General features: G+C 39.4%; 1 protein-coding gene across 6 annotated transcripts in view; it reads right to left on the reverse strand.

Annotated features, from left to right (window-relative positions):
• Positions 1 to 19,669, reverse strand: part of LOC102086013 (septin-2) — a 35,136-nt gene extending 15,467 nt beyond the window's left edge. Inside the window, exons 1-8 of one of the 6 annotated variants that reach the window (XM_065033687.1) lie at positions 19,160 to 19,669; positions 13,732 to 13,783; positions 12,560 to 12,659; positions 10,993 to 11,079; positions 10,264 to 10,387; positions 5,488 to 5,622; positions 4,866 to 4,983; positions 431 to 532 (exon numbers count right to left, since the gene is read on the reverse strand). In XM_065033687.1, coding sequence (XP_064889759.1) covers positions 431 to 532; positions 4,866 to 4,983; positions 5,488 to 5,622; positions 10,264 to 10,387; positions 10,993 to 11,079; positions 12,560 to 12,659; positions 13,732 to 13,758 — 693 coding nt within the window. In that variant the 5' untranslated portion in view covers positions 13,759 to 13,783; positions 19,160 to 19,669. Of the gene's footprint in view, positions 1 to 430; positions 533 to 4,865; positions 4,984 to 5,487; positions 5,623 to 10,263; positions 10,388 to 10,992; positions 11,080 to 12,559; positions 12,660 to 13,731; positions 13,784 to 17,429; positions 17,558 to 19,071 lie in introns of those variants that run through there. The other 5 variants (XM_065033690.1, XM_065033686.1, XM_065033689.1 and 2 more) reach the window with 5 other exon arrangements.
• Between the last annotated feature and the right edge of the window lie 268 nt (positions 19,670 to 19,937).

Below are 19,937 nucleotides of genomic sequence, written 5' to 3' on the forward strand. Positions count from 1 at the left end.
GAAGTAGCTAGAGAGAATTTCAGATACATTCTTCAAGCACCTTTGCTAGTATCACAGCACTAAGAGGAAATTACTTAAAACATTTATTATCTGCTCTAACAAGAGGGAAGTTGTTAATTAGTATAGTAACCATAACACATGCACATTCTCTTTGCTTGCATGTAAAGGGTTTGAGTCAGAAAACAGACTGCAAATCACAGTTCTTGCTGAACAGTTGCTTACATTTAAAAGAGAAAGGAAAGTCATGACACGCTACATTTAGAATTCGGATGAAGCAGAAACTGGAATAAAAAGGATTATAATTCAGAGGAGTTAACATCCGAAGAAAAGTCGAATTTTCAACACATTATAAAGGAATAAAGTACCTTTAAGTATCCTGTAGGCTTGAAGAAGTACTGCAACAAAACGACAAATTAGGAGTGAAACTTGCCTTTAAAACTCTGGTTTGTTCTTTAAACTCCTCATCTTCATCAGAATCCGCATCAGGGAGTTGATAAATCCTAATGCCATGCTCGGAAATCTCATCCAGAACCTGAAGTTTACAAAAATGAAAGAATAACAAGTTCTTATTTCATTGAAGATGTATTAAATTAAAAACATATACAACTGATTCACTCGTCTGTCACATCCAGAAAAATCAGAATGCTCTTCTGCTTAGAAAAAAAATCATTAGCAGAAATTGCCATTACTTATGCTTTGAGCGTATGTACTACCAAATTAGTGTGTGTCCAACAGGACTATCTTACACGGCATTAATTTTATTCTACCTATGAAGAAAAAAACCCAGCATTTTTCCTTCATTTAAAAGAGACTTCAAGTCCACAAATATCCTGTAAACATACCAAGTAAATAATTTTTTAAAAAACCTGAAGATTTACATGGAGCATAATACAGACGCAGAAAAAACACAAAGTGAAGTTAATACGAAAAAATAAGTAAAGGCAATGAATTTGGAGAAGGGATTCATTAGTTACAGCATCAAAACCATGCAGCCCATGCCAAAGTATATTTTTGGGAATTTGATAGACACAAATATCTAGAAGACAGTGCCTATTGTCTCTTGAATCAAAAAGCTATTCAAAAATCCACTAAGAGAAAAACCATCCATACACAGTTTTCTCTATTGTCACTAATGTCTGAGATTAATATAAAAAAAATACCCTATCTGTATTCCTGTGTGCCTTCTTTCCCTAATGAAATCACTGCAGGCTAAGCAGCTAGCACAACGCCAGGCCTTGGGCAGTTTCATAAGGTGGTACGAGTCAATGCTTTCTTCAAAACCAAAGAGAATAATACTTCTACTGCCATACTGTTCAAAATCTTTAAGTCAGAAATCCCATCAAATTCACTGACAAGATTTTCTTTCACTAAGGGGTGGTGGTATGAGGAAAGCATGAAGAACACTGAGACTGCACAGTAACTCTCTTCAAAGGCATCTTGGATATCTCAGCAGAAAAGGTTATACCTGCAAGCTTCCCAGATTAGTATTCCCCAATGATTTGCATGTGTTAACCCCACAACCAGCACCTGAACCAAGCAGCAGCACCACTGCAGTAATAAACTCCAGTAATAAAACCAGAGGCGGTTTTGAGGTAACCATAAAAAACAGTCAGAAAAGCCTACGCAAGGCTGTCCATATAACTTGATAACACAAATACAACCAGACTTCAGACGAGACGCCTTAATGAGCCTTCCCATAGTATTGTTGTATAAATAAAACTGGTCCAACCAGAGCTTGATTAAAAACAGCTGTTTAAAATAAAGCAATCCTTCAGACCATTAGAAGAGGAATGACCATGTATGAGCCACGGCTATTCCCAGGACAATGTTTCCCTGCCAGGTATATAAACATCCCCCGCATTCACACACGCGCACAGACTGCATAAAATATTATGAGCTCCCACCTACACAGAGAGCAATATTTTTAAAAGAAAAAAGTTTGGGAATAAGTGCTGCCAATAAGCAATTAACAGTTACATTCACACAACTAAATGTAAACCAATGCATGTTGTTACTGTTTTGCAAAATGGAAGATAACTAACTTGTCACCAAATGATACTAAAAGATGCACAGCTGGAATAGGTGGGGCAGCACTACAGTGCAATGTCTTGGAGTAGCTGCATAAAACAAGAAAGCACATTTAACCTGGCTGAGATCTTCAAGATAAAATGCAAGCGAAACAATAACGGGAAGGCCAACAACAGGGGTGCTAGAATAATATATTACAGCTGTTAAACCTAGTGCTTTCCTGAAAGGAAAAAGAATTGCAATAAAAACAAACTGTATTTTATGGTCCTAACAATGAAACAGCATTTTGCTTCTTCAAATCTGAATTTTATTGGCCTCAGAGGATTCTGTGTTCCTAAAGATTAGCCTTCCCATGGGAAATTGAAAAAAAAAGTCAAAATATTAGTTCCCCTCTCATGAAGTCATTCTTTTGAGCAGGTTTCCTTCGCAGCCTCGCATGGCACAGCTTGTGAAACTGCCCTGCATTTCTTCCCACTCAAGACTTCTAAAAAATAACTTTGAATTCCAGAAAGACCAAACAGGAATTACTCCAAGCTGGGTTTCCTTTTCAAGCCCCACAAGCTGATCTTGCTGCTTAGTCCAAAGCGGCAAAACAAAAACATCACACTTCAGATTGATGGCCAAATGGCAGAAACATCTAAAAAAAAAATAGGACTTCAAGCTGCGTCAGCAAAGCAGAATTTTGATTCTTACTCCTGATTAGAGATTCTGTGAGCCGAGATGCTTTGAGTTAGAACAATATACAGTAACTAGACTTTCAAAGCTTTGGAACCACATTATACACTTGACTTAGTATAAACTCAGTTTGTTGAGTGACCTTTGCCAGCAGCACAAAAATAATGAAGACTTGTTTACCTGTTTCCTAACCACTCCCTCAGACTACAGCTTCAGTGCCATATATCTCGTTATATTTAGGCAATGCATAAATGTGGTGTCCATATATGTAAGTCAAGATTGTTTTAAAGTCTAGAAATAACTACATAAGGATTAGCACTGAACACGGTCAAGAGAAGTTGCCTTTAAATTAATCTGCTCATCACAGGGTATGTAAACTGGGATTCATCTCCATCTTCTACAATAAATGTACATCATTAACCCTCAATCTAACATCCCTTACAAAACTGTACTGACAAATAAGCAATTCCAAATTCACATTGGGAAACATGTTTGTTTATGCTACTGCCACGTTTCAGCTAAACTCCGGTGTTAACAACACACAGAAGCAAACATCAAACAACACGAGCACTGTGGTGTGTTTGACCCTAGGAAAGGCCACCAAGCAGCAGATAAAAGCAGCACAGAGGAGTCCCAAAACAATTACAGCAAGTATTGGAAGCTGGAAAGAGCATGTTCCTCTTCATTTCACCCAAGAGCTGCTTCTTGTGAAAGATGACTGTAGCTAACTTGTATCAGTTTATTTTATATACTTGAACTGACAAAGCAGAACATTCAGATTCCCAGTGAATTATATTGTAAAATGATTACCGTTCCACTCAAATGCCTGCTTCAAATCTTTCAACATCATTCTGCTAACAAATGCTGAACCAAAAAAAAAGTACCTCTGAAAACCAAGCCTGAAGTACAGTGCTGACAGATCAAATACAGATTCTTTATAAACAGTAGCAGCTCCACAAGCACTGCCTACTATCAGACAAAAATCTTTAACCAAGTCAGTACAGCTACAGAAGAAGAGAAGCAGTGAGGCCAGCAGCCACATCTGGCTTTGTTTTGCCCACAGTACCTGTCACCTCCTCATAGCATTTGTGGAGGAATAAAAAAATATCTGTTACGCTTAACAAGTGAATGAACTGATTTTGCAAACTTTTCTCAGGTTCTGTCGACTCAATCTCAATAAATTTTACTGAGCCATCTTCCAACATAATATAATCTCACCACCTACCCGTTCCTTTCTTTGTGTGGTGCATGAAGCCCGTCTGAATCAAAGAGGATAAAACAGGAAATACTAAATATTTACATTTTTTGGGCAGATTGTTCTATCATGAGATTAAATGAAAATTAGATCTAAGGTGAAAGAGTTGTACAACCACAAATAGGTATTTCATTCCTGTAGAATTCACTACCATGTCGTATTTGGCAGAGGCTGGCCTGTTTTAGGTTTGGCAAAATATATTAAAAACAGCCAGTAAACCTTCCAACACAAAAAGACTTTTTCCAATGCAATCCTGAGTACATCCTGGTATTTCGCATGAACAGATAACCTAGTAGGAAAAAATGTATACAAAACAACATACATTTTTCCATAACAATGGAGCTACCAAAAGCATCTGGATCATACATTAGTCCAACTGTCCTGCCTCTATATGAGCATGTTAATTTGTATCATGGGTGCACTTATTAAGCAAGTTTCCAATCACCCTGACTCAGCCACATTTTCCTACAAACCACGTGGCACAGCTAGAGTATGCAAGCAAGTTTGCTTTGGATGAAACTAAACATTAAATACTCTCGAAACACATCTAATGCTCACCCACCACCAATGGGCATTAAAGTCCACTGGACTAAACAAGAGCTAGTCTGAAACATCTACACTACATGCACTGCAGGATGATTTGAGCCCTCACTACAAACCGTTTTGCTCAAAACCTGCTCCAGCGGGGCGCGCTGCTTGCTACGGCAAATGAAGCAATAACGGCCAATTCTCGGCAAATGTAAATGGTAAAGCACATCAGACCCCAGTGAAGGTTTCCCACCTCACACCTCCTGAAGATTAGGTCCTTGGCCACTATCATTCACCCCTCTCCAGTTTTAATTTACTTTATATTTGGCTTTAACATTGTAGGGGTTGCACTGTTTTCATGATCAAGTGTTAGACCTACTCTTCTCTTCAGCCTTTCTCTCTCCTTCAGCGTCAGTGTGTCAGCCTTGGCGATCACAGGGACAATGTTGACTTTTCCATGAAGAGCCTTCATGAACTCTACATCTAATGGTTTCAGCCTGCCAACAAGAAAAAAAAACACAATAACAATAAAAACGTGAGTTTTTCATTTGTTTGTGAGGGGGTTTGGGTGGGTTTTTTCATGTTTGTCTGTTTGTTTGTTTTTTAAACAGACCAAATGTATTAGGAGTTATTTATTTCTGGCATCTACATAAACAGTATTTCCAGAATAAATTAAGTCAGAGCACTTGCTTATCAGCTTGGTTGTGTAGAGTCTAAATTGAAATCTAAATTGTCACTATAAAATAAACTGGATGTTATAAGCTCTTCTGTTTCTGGGTGATAAACAATGCAATACTGACTGCTCCAAAACAATATTAAAAGCCAAAAAGTGGACAAAGCAGAGTAGAGCATTAATCCCCAAGGACCATTTTAATTGCATTGGCTAACTGACAGTGTGGGAAGTAACTCAATTAAAATTAAGTTTCCAGTTCAAGTAATGAACAGACTTATGAACAAGATATAACGCTCTAAAGGACAAGAGCCCAAGAGCTCTTGCTTACCCATGCCCAAAGGGAGAGATGAAGTAAAAACAGCAATGGACTCTGTTGTCTATAATGTGGCGCCTGTTTAGACCGCTCTCATCATGAAGGTATCGCTCAAACTGGTTGTCAATGTACTGGATAATTGTTTTGAAGCTGTGATATGGGGGGGAAGAGAGGTATCTTAGATCAGTTTTAAAATAATAAAGAGAGTTACGCAAAGACAAAAACAGGACAATCACACTTGTCTTAAGAACATTTCTGTTACAAAAATTCAACTTGCTAGCATTGAATTTACTACTGAGGAAAAGCATTTCGATAATGTAAAAAGATATTTTCATAGCAACCACCAAGTGTCCATGCCTGAGCTACTTTTTTTACTCGGTCCACTGGATAAAAAGTTCGAGTGCAAGCTCAGAGAAAAGCACTGAGACAGTGCTGAGACAGCACAGACAGGAACACAAGACTGAGGATTTTTCTGCTTTTCTTCTGGGGGTACAGGGTGAAGATTTGTTTTTAAACCAGCTGACAAATGACATATCCCGGATATCCTCTTGATTTACAACCCTGACCTTAGAACCATGTTTCTATAGATACGTATGAAGATCTGGGTATTCTAGTCTGTTTGAATTAAGTACAAATAGATTTGCAAGTTATACACTAAAGCATCACATGATTTATTAAGCTATTTTTGTTACCTTACAGAATCCTTCTCTGTTGGCAAAGAAAAAATAATTCCTACTTAATTCAAGGTATTTTAAAATACATCCTTCAAAGACGTAAAGGAACACAATTTGATCACATAGATCAACCAGATACAAAGAGCAGCGACTAGAGAAAGAAAACACAACGCATTACTAAGAAGATTGTTTTAAAAATTCCAGACCATGTAGCCACCTGTAAACAACATTAATATAAAAGGACACTTTATATTAAGTACTGCAGGGGAAAGGGAAATGAACACACTGATGTAGATAAGATTAGGCAGATGACTGCACATCATGAACATATCTTAAACTACTTGGAGAAAAACTGAGGAGAAGGCTTAACTTGAAAAATAGTATTTCTGTTGTTGGGAAAGAGCAAATTTGACTAGAGAAATTTATGGAGGAAACAGACCAGAGAATGCAAAAAAATAATTAGTAATCTAGAAAATTAACGCATAAAATGATGGTAAATACTGTGACAGGCAGCAAAGTTCAACCCTGGGCTGCATGCCTGAAATGAAGGTAATGAAAGAAAGTTACAAGAATGATTGAAGAGATCCTGGAAGGAATTTTGTTTTCCAAAGCTGAGTAAGCTTTTGGATCTAGGAGTAATAAATCCATACTAGAACATATATATATACACACACGTTTATGTCTTTGCAAGATTTGCACTGTTCTAACTCATACTACAGAAGACGACAGAGCAACACAGGGAATTTATTCCATTTTGACCTTAGTGCTGCTCAAGTCCTTAAGAACTAATATCTTAATACTGAAACGTGGAAAAGGACAAGGATTACATTCCTGTTAATCTTAGATAGTCTCCTTTTAGCTGGTGAAAGGTAATGAGACTGAAGACGTAAAACGTTAGGACAGAAACCAAGAGCAAACAATGGGAAAGCAACTATCGCACATTTCTCTGGCAATGTAATTAGTTTACGTGCTGTTTTCTAGCTCTAACAGCTCTAATTTTCCCTATAAATATGGTGTCAGTGTCCTGTACCTCCTGGACTTCCGGGAAACACCTGCCCTGCAGCGCTGTGCTGACCATGACTGAGGAGACAGCACATCCTGCACTGCAACAGCAAACACAAGTGTTGCATTTAAGCCCACCAGGGGAAAATTAACACTATTACCAAGGTGCCAAAAAACCACAAAATACAACTTAACATGAGCCAATAAAAAATGAAACTTAGCAGCAGCAAGAAAGCAGTTACCAAAGAGTGACCTGCGACACTGCAACTAAGTGAGACAAGGCGTATGTTTAGCAATATCCAACAAGTTCAGCTGTAGACTGTTTTTGTCAACCATCATTTTGAGGTCAGATTTGATCCCAAACCTGTGCATGAAGCAATTTCTTTTCCTCCTCTCCTTACACCGTTTCTCTGTCTAATGAAAGCTGTTACTCCAAGGACATGCTGCTCTCACAATCCCAATGTCCTTATGCATGGAAGAGCTCTATGCTTCAAACTTCCCACTGTAAAGAATTTTTCTGTTCTCCAAACACACACCTAAACAGATGCCAAGAGCATTCCTGGGTGTAGTTTGATTCTAGAATACACACCTCCAGCCAGCACTAAAGCTCCACACAGACTCTAAAAAATTATCACTATGGTTAACTGTGCTTAGCATCTACCTTTTTTTACAGGCTGTTTTAAGTACAACAGCACTTGGAAAACAAAAAAAATCACTTTAGATATGTTGTACTAAATTTATAATAACTCATTTCCCAATCCAACGTTGTTGTTCTTCCAGTCCAGGAGACCTCCTGGACAAATTCGGGACAACACATAGTCCTTCCTAGCACTTATTCTATGATGGAAAAGACATAAAAATTGACACCACTGCACATCCTTGAAAGTCAAACTCTAAAATTAAGCCCTTTCATCAGTGCAAAGACAGAAACAAAAAGCCGTAAGGAAACCTACTCTGGAAAAAGATATTTGAAACACTGTCAGCAACTGCCGCCTCCTAGGGACATCACACCAGTTTGATTTACCTCTGTTCAGAAATAACCTTAGTAAAAATCCATCACCCTGAAAAAAACAGGCAGTGTGCATAAACTGCAGCTTTCCCAAAAAAAGTGCTTTATAAAGTTTGGATTAAAATCAGCACCATCTACTGGTTAACTATAATTGCAGTAAGTGCTCCTGAACACAAACATAAGTTCAAGAACACAAACCTGCTGCTCCCTCTAAACGGACAAGGAAGGAAGGTTGTTGCCCGGGGTTAGTCTTGACTACAGTTTGAAACAAAGAGTCCATCCATCCACGTCCCTGTGACATCCTGTAAAGACTAAGAGCTTCTGTCAAAACACCACTCATCACAGCTCAAAGTCTTTTCATGTAGCATAAGAAAACAGGACTCGGGAGAGAGACAATTAAGATTAACTGCATCTTTTTATTTTGTAGTATCCAAGTACTATTTGTTCTTGTAACGTAATTTGACATTTAAGATTTGTCACAGACAACTAAGTATAAGCTCATAAGTTGTGCTACTAGGTCTGAATCATCATGGAACAACTCTATTTAGCAAGCGTTCAGAAAGAGAGGGGAAAAACCTGAACACGTAGGTCTCTAAGAAACATCTTAGCAGAATAAACAAAGGGCATTAGCACACAATCAACAGGAAGGGCTCTGTGTAACACAATACGGGCTGCAGAGCTCCTCGCTCCAGCGGAAGGAAGCTCTAGTCACAGTGCACAAAATAAGCAAGACCGCATTGCAGCCCAGAAAGATGCCTCAGTGTTATTCTAGAAGTGCATTTTTTTCAACTTAATAAAGTAGGAAAAGTGAGAGGAAAACTTAAAATCCCACTACAGCTTCTCTTTGAAATTTTCATTTAGTATATTATATAAATTCACTGCCTTTATTTACACAACAGAAAGAAAAACTATGTCTGATAATGTTCTTCAGAATGCTCCAGATAACACAGCATTCTATCAAGAAATTATTACAAAACGTTCTATTGGCATTCTAGATGTTTATTTTATCAGCTATTTGCCTCCTTCCTGATCTTTAATTTATACTGAAGAATTCAAATCAACCAGTATTAGCTTTATGCTCCCGTTCTCTGCACAGTGACAGCGCTTGTCTTCGTATTACCCCCACCACAAAAAAAAACATCAATGAAAGTTAATGGCTAAGCAAAAATACTGTTAGCACTTCTTAAAAGACAACCACACGGAAATTGAAAGTTGAGCTTCTAGTTGCACTGGAATAATTCAGGCATCCTAGTGAGCACATTAATATATCTCATCTTTATTTGAAAAAAGTTATTATAAGATCAGTTTTCCACGGTTAAAGAAAAGTGCACAATGATGACAATCTGTAAATTCTTTCTTCACAATCTTTATGCTAAAGCAATTATGTATGTTGTCCTGTGTATCTGTAGACAATTATTTCAGCCATTAAAGATTATCAGCAGTATTGAGGAAAGAGAGAGCTAAGTAGTAAAAAACAAAAAGCAGTTCTATCCAAATTGCTAGTAGTACATATAAAGGACAGGGAATTAAAAATGAAAAGTACTGTCTTAAATTCACGGAAACTGGATGGGCCACAGACACAGAAAAGACAAAAAAAAGTTCCCTCCACCAGAATTCTGCCCTATTAGAACAGCCATGGAGACAAAAAAGTTGACCGCAGTTGTCAGAGAACCTAGAGGAAAGAAATTCATTTTGGAGGAGAATCACAGCCCAGAGAACACTAACCAAACCTTGCAACAAGACAAGGACACAAAATTGAAACAATTTTACTAGAGATGTGCATTTTAAACAACAACAACAAAGGAGAAATTTGATTTAAAAGTTGACACAAACTAAATGCTCATGTCACTGATGATATGAAGATGAGCACCCAGAACACAGAAGTGCTTAGAAGACTGTGCTTAACTGCAGGGGCTCAGAAAGGACCCACTACTATGAATTAACAATAACACCCCAATGTTAAGAATAATGAACTTGTTACTTCCTTTCAGTAAAAGTTTTCCAAAGATCACCGGCTGAATCAATTGAGTTCAGAGAGACACAGGTGCTAGAGTAGCTTTTGTGTAAGATACAAACTATCAAGCAAAGCAGCATTTACACACATACCAGTCCTGGCTGTTAATGGCATCTCCATATCCTGGTGTGTCAACTACTGTCAAACGCAGTTTCACCCCTCGCTCCTCTATCTCTACCGTAGAAGCTTCAATTTGAACAGTTCTCTCTATTTTCTCTAAAATGAAGGAACATTTTGATTGTTAGCATGCCTATCACCTGCTGCAGAAACCCCTGCACGAAAGAGCAACACAGGATGAAGTGCAATCTCAAGTGCATTTTAACCGACGTTACATAAAACGTTTTAAAGAAACAAAACAAGCTAGCTAGTCAAAATTTAACATTTTTGTAAATAAACAAGAAGCAATTAACTGAAAAAGGGGATTTACTCATGACAAAAATGCAAAAATAAAATTTGAATACTCAGAAGCATGCTAGATCCTTTGTCAAAAGGCATTTACACCTCTAAACAGGATTTAAGGTATTATAGGCAAAAAACATTAGAGAAGAGAGGGATCAGACCAAACCACATTTAGGTATATTGACACCTAAAAGGTTTGAGGGATTAGTCTCTTTAATAACAATTGATGAAGAAACAACTAAAGCTGAACCTTTGAAAGAAAATATAAATGAGAAAATAACAAAATATAATTTGGAGGATTAAAATACAGCTAGAGAGCGTGAAGAGAGGGTCTCATGGGGGAAGTTATCATCAGAATGTTAACTGGAAGAACATGAAATTTCATAGGGTATGGGCTAAAAGAACCACAAAATCACATTTACCGGCAGCTCCAGGAATATAACGTTCTGGATAAAGATCAGTCAGGAACAGACTGTTAATTAAAGTGGATTTTCCCAAGCCAGACTCACCTACAAACACAATAATTCAGGTTATTAAGCACACGCACTTTTACTGCAGGCTTTTTAAAGCACCTTTTCCCAAGCCCACAGTGTGGAAGAAAAATTTGTTCATCAGGATCCACCCTAGTTCTTGAGACAAAACATCAAAGGTCCAGCTAAGCACTTTAAAAACACAGGAAAAACAAGCCTCTAGTGTTTTTATAAGTGTTACATGAAAATGCTAGGTTTACTGTAATAGATTTCATAATAAAAGCTGAAAGGTCATACAGCACTTTGACTACAGATCTAGAGATAGGCCACTTCAGGGGAAATAAAAGCTTTTTTTCATATCAACTTACAAAATCAGGAGCTGTAATTCTCCTGTTGAGAATTTCCGAGAGCTTTAAGGCTTTCCTAAGCTAGAAATTGAACCTGGCACACTGTTAGGATGGAAAATGAATAAAGCAATCCCAAACTAGCAGTGGAGCTTCGCACCCTTATGGTACAACTACGTAGGTCCTAGGATATACGAAACAGACAATCATGCAAAATTCACCTGCAAAGTTCCACAATTCTAGAACTCCAGGTCATACAAATTTTGTTCTACAAAGTAATAAAGTGAAACCTGTAACTGTAATTACTAATCTGAATTTCAGAAAGTCACGTTTTTCCTAGACCAAGGAATCAAAGGAGTCGGCACTCAGAACAATCAGCCATGTTATTTTAGATGCTACTAACCTAAGAGACAGAGAAATTATCTGTATTTATTAGCACTAACTACATGGAATTAGAAAACTCTACACTTATCACAAGTTACCATTCAGCAATGTCTGTGAAACAAATAGGTCTGTCACCAAATAATCCCAAATGGTACTATAGATCATGGAAAATAAGAAGGAAGCGTTACACCTCTCTTTTCATTTTTCAATAACATGCCATTCCAAAGCAACTACTGCAAAAAGGTGATAGTACTGTATAACATATTCCCTTTGCACTTGTATAACATTAAACTGATGCAAGTATAATTTAACATGATGCTTAAAACAACTTTGTGCCTAAAACACTTTCTAAAGACTCCTACAGGTGCCCATTCACAGAACTGACAAATGAAAGGTTTACTTGTAATACCAGAGTCAGTATAGAACAGCAGAAAACACATGAATAGCATCACCATTTCAACAGCAAGATATTCACCATGGGCATTCATGCCTTCAGCTGGGGAAATGGGAGTCAAACAAAGATTAAGCAACTATCCCAACCACCTGATGATGAGTCAGGAATGCAAGAATGTCCTGTTGGCTCAAACTCGTCATCTTTAATCACTAGGAATAATTCTTCCTACTCAACATGAAAAGACAGTATGAGATTTAATTAGAGAGCATATAGAGGTTCAAAGTTTTTTCTTCTGTATAACAGTCAATTACTAATTAGGAAGACAGATATATATCTATGTGAAAAAAAAAAATCTGTTGTTGTCTAACAGTCAAAACCACTTAAACAAGTTACTTACCAACCACCATCAGTGTGAATTCAAAGCCTTTCTTCACAGATTTCCTGTGAACCTGGTTGGGCAGATTAGCGAACCCCACATAGCCTGCCGAGTCAGAAAACTGACAAGAAAACAACAGCTTAGTATAAATGAGATCCCCTTCCCCCTAAAAAGTTGAAACAGAATTCTGTTGATTCTATACAGTGAAGTGCAGAGGTATATGAAGTGCAGAGAAAAACAGAGAATGAAACAATCTTGCTGCTATAAAGACAGACCTCGAAATAGGCCCATTTACCAAGCAGTCTGATATAAATAGAAATCTGTTTAGCAACTTGGGCTACACATAAACAAGTCTCTCCTCAGACTTAAAAACCATACCTGCAAGCTCGCAAGAACACGCTATTATTAATCCTAAGGTGTAAACTTATCTAAAAATCAAAGACTTTAAGCTGGATGTCAAAAATATCTGTTAAAATTTGGTATCTGCCAAATATACCAAAAATAAATAATGCACACATTCACATGTAGAAAAACAAGAGCATTGTATAGTAACACAGAGATTACCAAGAATCACACAGAAATCTTCTGCTTGTTAAGCTGTTCACCTATCTTCATAATGTTTAATTTCTAACACAAAAGCAGGAAAAAGAAATGTGCCTGAAAAACTTATCAGAGAAATTTGGGCTATAAAAAGTAAAGTCTGTTTCACCATCTGTCATCAACTGACTGAAAACCAAATAGGAGTCTAAATACCAACCCAGGGACAGATGAGCTAGCTGGAACCAAACAGATGAGTTTATAATGAGAAAGGTTTTTATCTAAAGCCATACTTCCAGTGGGTGGGGGATATGGGGAAAATCACTTCAAAAGCAATTAGTTATTTGCTAACGATCCTTTTAAACCCACCCAGATGGGCAAAAACATTGCAAGTTAAGGTTTGTCAAATGAAATTTCCTTAGGTAAAGGCACAATTTTAAACGTGTACGTAAACAGTGAATGACCAGCAGACATCTGAAAGCATATCACTAGAACCGCATGCAAGTTGTGTTTCTACTAAACAGCTCCTTTAAAGAAACATCTGAGGCAATAAGGCATCGTTTATTCACTATTTTATCACTCCAATAAAACCACGAGTATCTTCAGAAGTTGAAGAGATTCTCAACAAAATTTTGTCTGTGCAGTCATCTCTTTACCTTTACTTTTTCACCTGACTGAGACATGGTTCGGCACTCCAAGCTTCAGACACTGGAAAACAAAATCCATAATGCATATTAGCTGACTTGAAGATCATATTCATTTTAATTTTGAACTGATCAACTGCATAGGATAATCACATTTTATTCTAGCAGAACGAAAAGTCACGTACTCAAAGATCACCTGAACAAGCCATCATCAAAATGGTGGTTTCTGTGAATCTATTCCGCAGAAAAGAAATTGCACAGATTTTCAAAAACTTAAATGTTTTAAAATAGAAAGATTCCTTTCAAACTTAAAATAGTAAAATTCAGTATTCCTAAAGATCTCTTACACATCCTGTCTTCAAAGAAAAAATATCTACTGAAAGGTAATGCTGATATTTACATGGTACTCCTGATGTGATTTTTCTTTTAAGTTATGACTCTGTAATTCGCTAACAAAACCTGAAATTCAAATATTCTGTTCCCAACCCCCTATGTAGAATAGCATAAGGAGGTCCCTTTCCTTCCATTGTCACCCTTCCCACTTATGAACTACATGTTTCTTTAAGAGGGTTTACAAACAGGTGTTTTCCAAAAAACTATATTTGAGAATTATGATCACATACAAAAAATTCACACGAGAACAGGACACCTATGGGATTTCCAAGTAAAGGTTATAACATTTTCAGTCACTTCAGAGTCCTGTTGAATAGGAACGCTGCAGAACCTTGGCACTTGGCTAACCCACACTGGACACAAACATCCACCCTGATCTGAAGGACTATCAAACATTTGTTCTTTAGTGTCGGACACCCAGAACCAGCTGGGCTTTGGCAAGCCCTTATCTTCTTCTCAAGGATGTTAGTTGTGCTATAGATTAGTTATCACGGCAACAGCGAGGCCCTTTTATTTCAAGCGACCGCAGAGCTCTGGCAGGAAACGCAGAAGTTCCCCACTTCACAGCCCGGGTTGTTGTCAGCGCAGCCCTTGGCCTGGGCCGGGAAGTGACCTCCCCGGGCACCTGCGTGTTCCACAGAAACGCTTTCCTGTCAGGAGCAGGAGTCCTGCTGGCAAGAGACAGGCCAGCTGCTGACACCAGCAGCTTGACAGTCGCATCCTAGCACTGAAACGCTGAGCTTTGGACTAAAGCTGAAGTTGGCATAACCGCAACTCGGACTTTTAAAGAAAACTTGTCTTCAGCTCACACGGCATTTCATTTGCCATTTCAAATCCTGGCAGCTGTGCAGACACCAGCCACCCTGTAAGCAAGAGAAGTTGTGTTTTCTCCAACTGCTTTTCCCCCATACCCAGTTCATTTGCTTGCTAATGAAAGCCTAATACACCAATCAACTGGAAAATAGGGAGGTCTTGATCCTAATCATCTTCTGACAGCCTCTAATTGGCTATTCCTCAACACAGCTTGGGAAATATCCTTTAAGAATGGTTTTGAAAAAACAAAGCCTATTTTTCTTTGACCAATTTGCAAGGGCTCTTTCCAGCATCGCAGATCCCTACAGAGTCACAGACAGATGTAACTCATTGCTCTGTCCACATCTTGCTCCTATGTTTGGAAATCTCTGTTGTCACCTTTCTCTATAAAATCAGTAACATAATTCAGAAGTTTAGAAAAACTCGTAAATAGTCACTGTCTGAACACTAACATAGACTTTCAGGCCCATTTCTCACAGTAATGCCAGATGAGAAGCCACACAGAGCAGCTGCCTACAGTTAAAGGTGAAAAGTGGGAGCAATTAACAATTAAATACATATGGCAAATTCTCTAATTACTTCTGCTTTAAACCGACAGTACAGTCACATCCATTGTACCATTATCCAAGCTACTTGATTAGCAAGCTGAAGAGTCAAAGTTGTCAACTGATTATGACTCATCTGGCTCCAAAATTACTCTGTCATCTCATCAAAAGTTAAATTTACAATAAATCACTCCACAAACATAACTTACAAAGCCTGTTTCCTACTGGGCAAGCCACATTCACTTTGTGTCACAATCTGACCAAAAAGGTGCTGTAGCCAAAGCTGTAGGACAGCTGCTCTGATCACATCATGACTGCAGCATATGCTTAAATGTCTGTGTGCAACAAGCATCCAACTAGATATCTCCCACCATATTTTAGTTAGAATATTTTTATTCTAACAAAAGTTAGCTGAGAAAAAAAAAAAATAGAGATAAAACTACCGTTCCACAATACATAACTAAGGCACTGAGGTTCAAATGAATCCTCAGTTATTCAACCTCAACACGTTTTGCAATTCATAATGCTGCCCTCGTGAGGTTGCCTAGAAAATTCAACCAGCCTCCCCAGATGACCATGAGCTGCTTTCTGAAAGCTTTACCATACAATTACCTTACAATTCAAACCCTTAGCATTAGCAAAATACCATATGTTACATCTTACAGCACCAAATAACCACAGCACTTGCAGCATTGCTTATAAGTGATAAGCTGTCAATGGACCAGACCACACATCAGTGACTGCTGAAATCCTGAAGTCTGTCTCCATACAACCAATTCAAACACTAAAATAACGTGAAGTTGAGTGTCTGACAACACTCTAGATAGTCCCACATCTGGAAATTTACATCAATTGTTCATAATGAAATTTTTTAAAACAAGTCAAAAGAGAGCAAGCACACAGCTGTTCTGTATTCTTTAGATTTTCAAAGGACTGTTTCAATCATTATAAGATGAGCAAAGGAGGACATGCAAAGTATTTCAGAGATAAAGTAATAGCTAAGATACACCTGCATTAACTTGCAAAAAGCAGTGAAACTTTTATTTGTAAATAACTGTAGGCCCCATTTAGCAGGTCTAGCAGAAAAAAAGGACACTATACTACAGCATAGTTATGTTCAAATCAGTTTTTTTAACAGTGGATAATGTAATAAAGTTTCATTTCAAATCCCAACAAATTCTTATCCTAAAACAATGTGCTGTTTGGCAATCAAAGAGAACCAATTACCACCAAATTCAGTTACAGCTGCCTCCTCTACAAATACAGAGGCCTGAAACGTGCTATCCCTCTGCCTTCTGCTAAGAAAAGTATTCCAGTGAGAGAGAAAGAGAGGGGAAGGAAAACGGGTCATTTCCTTTGTTCCTGTCAGGATGCAAGAAGTAAACTGTTACAGAACAGGCGGTCTGGGAGCTTCTTAATAGGAACTAGCACAAAGAAAATGCCATAAAAAATGTACAGAGTGTTTCCATATAAGGATGCTAAACAACACTTAAAAATAATCACTTTAGAGTGACCTTAACAATCTTCTTTACAGGCAGAATAGCCCTCCTGATGTATCAAATAAGGCCTCTTTCTTTCCATCTGAGATTATATAACTCTTTGACACTTTAAAAAAAGTATTTAATAGTCTAACAAGGAACCACAGAAAGCAGAAAAGACTTAAGTAGGTTTCTAAGTACTGGAAATGGTCTCAACACCACCAGCATTCTTGAGTCACCGTTTCAAACTTGAAACAGACAAACACCAAGAGTATCTCAGTAAAATACCAATTAAAAGAACTACAAAAGCCCACAAAGACATGTCAGAGTCAAGTACTAAGGCATATAAGCAAACAAAAGATTCAGAACTTCTCCAATCATCTGGCATGCAAAGAAACAAGGAAGTTATATGAAAATTAAAAAACGTTCTCACTGTATTCCCAAACTGAATATAGAGGTATTCAGATACAAAACAATTCACCTCCTGGTTTTTTGTAGCTTATGCTATCCAAGTTGCATGAATCACCCAATTCTATGTAACAGCAGCGCCTGTTCTGTGTGTCAGGCTTTGTCTGCAGCACATCCTCAGCTCTGTGCTCGGAATCCTGCTCCCAGGGAGAAGCATCACTCCTTCTCTATCACCAACCCCAGGTGATTCCATTTCCTTCATTAGAAACAGATGTCACCAATTGAAGGAAGCCCCTTTTACACATTAACAACTGAATACGTTTCTGCATTACTCTTCAGGAAAATGACTCTCACTTCCAAACAGAGAATTTAACAGTAAATGCAACAACAGCCAAATCAGCTGTGGCACCTGCAGGCAGACCAAGCCAAGTGCACACCACTGCATTGTCTTGCAGTCGGTATTCAGTGTTCTAAGTTTTACAGACTTAGTTTTGATCACGTGTTTGAATCAACAACACACAATACAGGTTATTCCTGAGAATGCATTGCTGCTCATCAAAACTAGTCACATTTTTATGTCTTTAATAGTCCTTCTGTGTCTTAGCAGCACATATGTGAGGCAAGGAGTAAGCACTTAAGAGAGAAAAATCTTGTACAAGTACTGTTCTTAAAAGGAAAAGATCTAGAAAAAGGAATGCATGAATCTCTAATCCTAAACATTTTATTTAAGGTTCCATTTCAATGTTAATATATTACTCCAGACAAGTCTTTATTTGTTATTTCAATTAATACAGTCATTTAAAAAGCACAAAGAAGGCAGTGATATCATTCACTGATATCATTCATATCAGTTTTAGTGATTATGCACTTCCTACACAAGCAATTTTTGACAGTATGTTCTCAGTGTTACTGTATCAGAGAAAAATACTGCTAAATCTGCCCTGTAAATGTGAAAAGTAGAGGCTTTTATTGAATTGAAAAGCTAAACACAGGAGCCATGACCACTCATGAGAAAATAGGCAGCTCTGCCTCACACCCACAGAGATTAACTGTAATTGTATATATACTGGTACTGCATACCAAACAGTGATAATTTAGTACTTTAAATCCCTTCCAAATCATGCTTATGTCCCATAATACCACACGGTCTCTAACTTACATGTGAAAAATAATTTATGACCTAAAAAAATAATGTTAAAGAAGGGAGGTAGAACACGCGTTCTGGCTGTTGCCAGACCAGGTCTGTGCCGTCCCGCTTCCCCGCAGCATCCCCGGCTCCGTGTGGCAACTGGAGAAACATCCGAGGAATGTCCCATGGAGACAGAACTTCCTGCCCCATCCTCGCCCCGTATCTCCGGCTACACGACGCCGGGCAAACCCCGGCAGCACAGGGGCCTTGCCCACATCCCTCAGGAACGAGGGCCTTGCTTTGAAAACAAATAAACGTGTGCCTAAAACAGCCCGCGGCCCGACACGCGTCCCCTCTCCTCATACATCAGCTTCAAAACCCTCGCCCAGGCAGAGAAGGAGGCCGGAGCCAGAGCGCTGGGCCTGTGCATGGAGCTCCGTGGAGCGGGCCGGGCCCGCAGCGCTGCCCCGCTGGCGGCAGGGCAGGGCCCGCTGCGGGGCGCGGACACCGGGCAGGGGGAGCGGTGTGCGGGGCGGAGGCGCCCACCTGCCGGCCGCGGGGTGCGGCCCGGCCCGCCAGCGCTTACCTGAGCCTCCGGCCGCGACACAACACCTCCCGCGGCGGAGCCCTCCTGCATCCCACACGCCACCGCGGCTACGCGCCTGCCTACCTACCTTCAGCGCGACTCTATGGTCTAGGCCTCTTCCCAGGATAAGGCGCGGCTCCGGGACTAGAGAAAGGAGGGATAGAGCGTCTCCCCCGCCCCTCCCGCTTGCCTGAGTGGCAGCGGAAGCAGCCAGCCGTGCGGCGCGGGCGTTGCCATGGCGACGCGGCAGGCGGTGCTGGGCGGTGGTGACTTTGAAATGACACAAGTCTGACCTGGTACCCAACTTCACATCCCCCAGCAGCGCCCTTGGGCATCCGCCTTGTACAACCAGCCTCGGCCTGGAGCCTCACACGGGAGCGAACCTTCAGGAATGAAACACAGTCAGAGCCAATTCTGCTTAAAATATCTCCTTCTCAAGTTTGATTCCTCTTTCCTACCCAAATACCGCTGAGGTTTCAGATTGCCTCCACCTACAGCAGGTTTTAGTGATAGTCCTCAGCGTGGAAAAGCTTTTGGTGCAGTAGATGTGAGAGCCAGGGGGAAATCCAGCTTAAGCTTTGTGCTGCTGGGCTGTAATGGAGTGTGAAATATGAGCCTGTGTGGTTGTCAGCTGCTCATCCACACAGGAAGCAAGCAAATGTCTCTCCCAAATGTTGTGCAAAAAAACCCAACATACTCGTTTGACCTACACTATTGCTGTCTTCCCTCTCATCATGGCCTTGCCGCTGGTGAAGTGGGGGCCACTGTGCCCAGGTCAGTGCCATCGCTGAGCGCTGAGCAGAATGCTCGGCTGCGAGTTCTCTGAGGTATCGGGGACTCCAGCAGACGCAAACCTAGAGTGTAAA

This window comes from Columba livia, chromosome 17, assembly GCF_036013475.1.
Source record: "Columba livia isolate bColLiv1 breed racing homer chromosome 17, bColLiv1.pat.W.v2, whole genome shotgun sequence".
NCBI classification, from domain to species: domain Eukaryota; kingdom Metazoa; phylum Chordata; class Aves; order Columbiformes; family Columbidae; genus Columba; species Columba livia.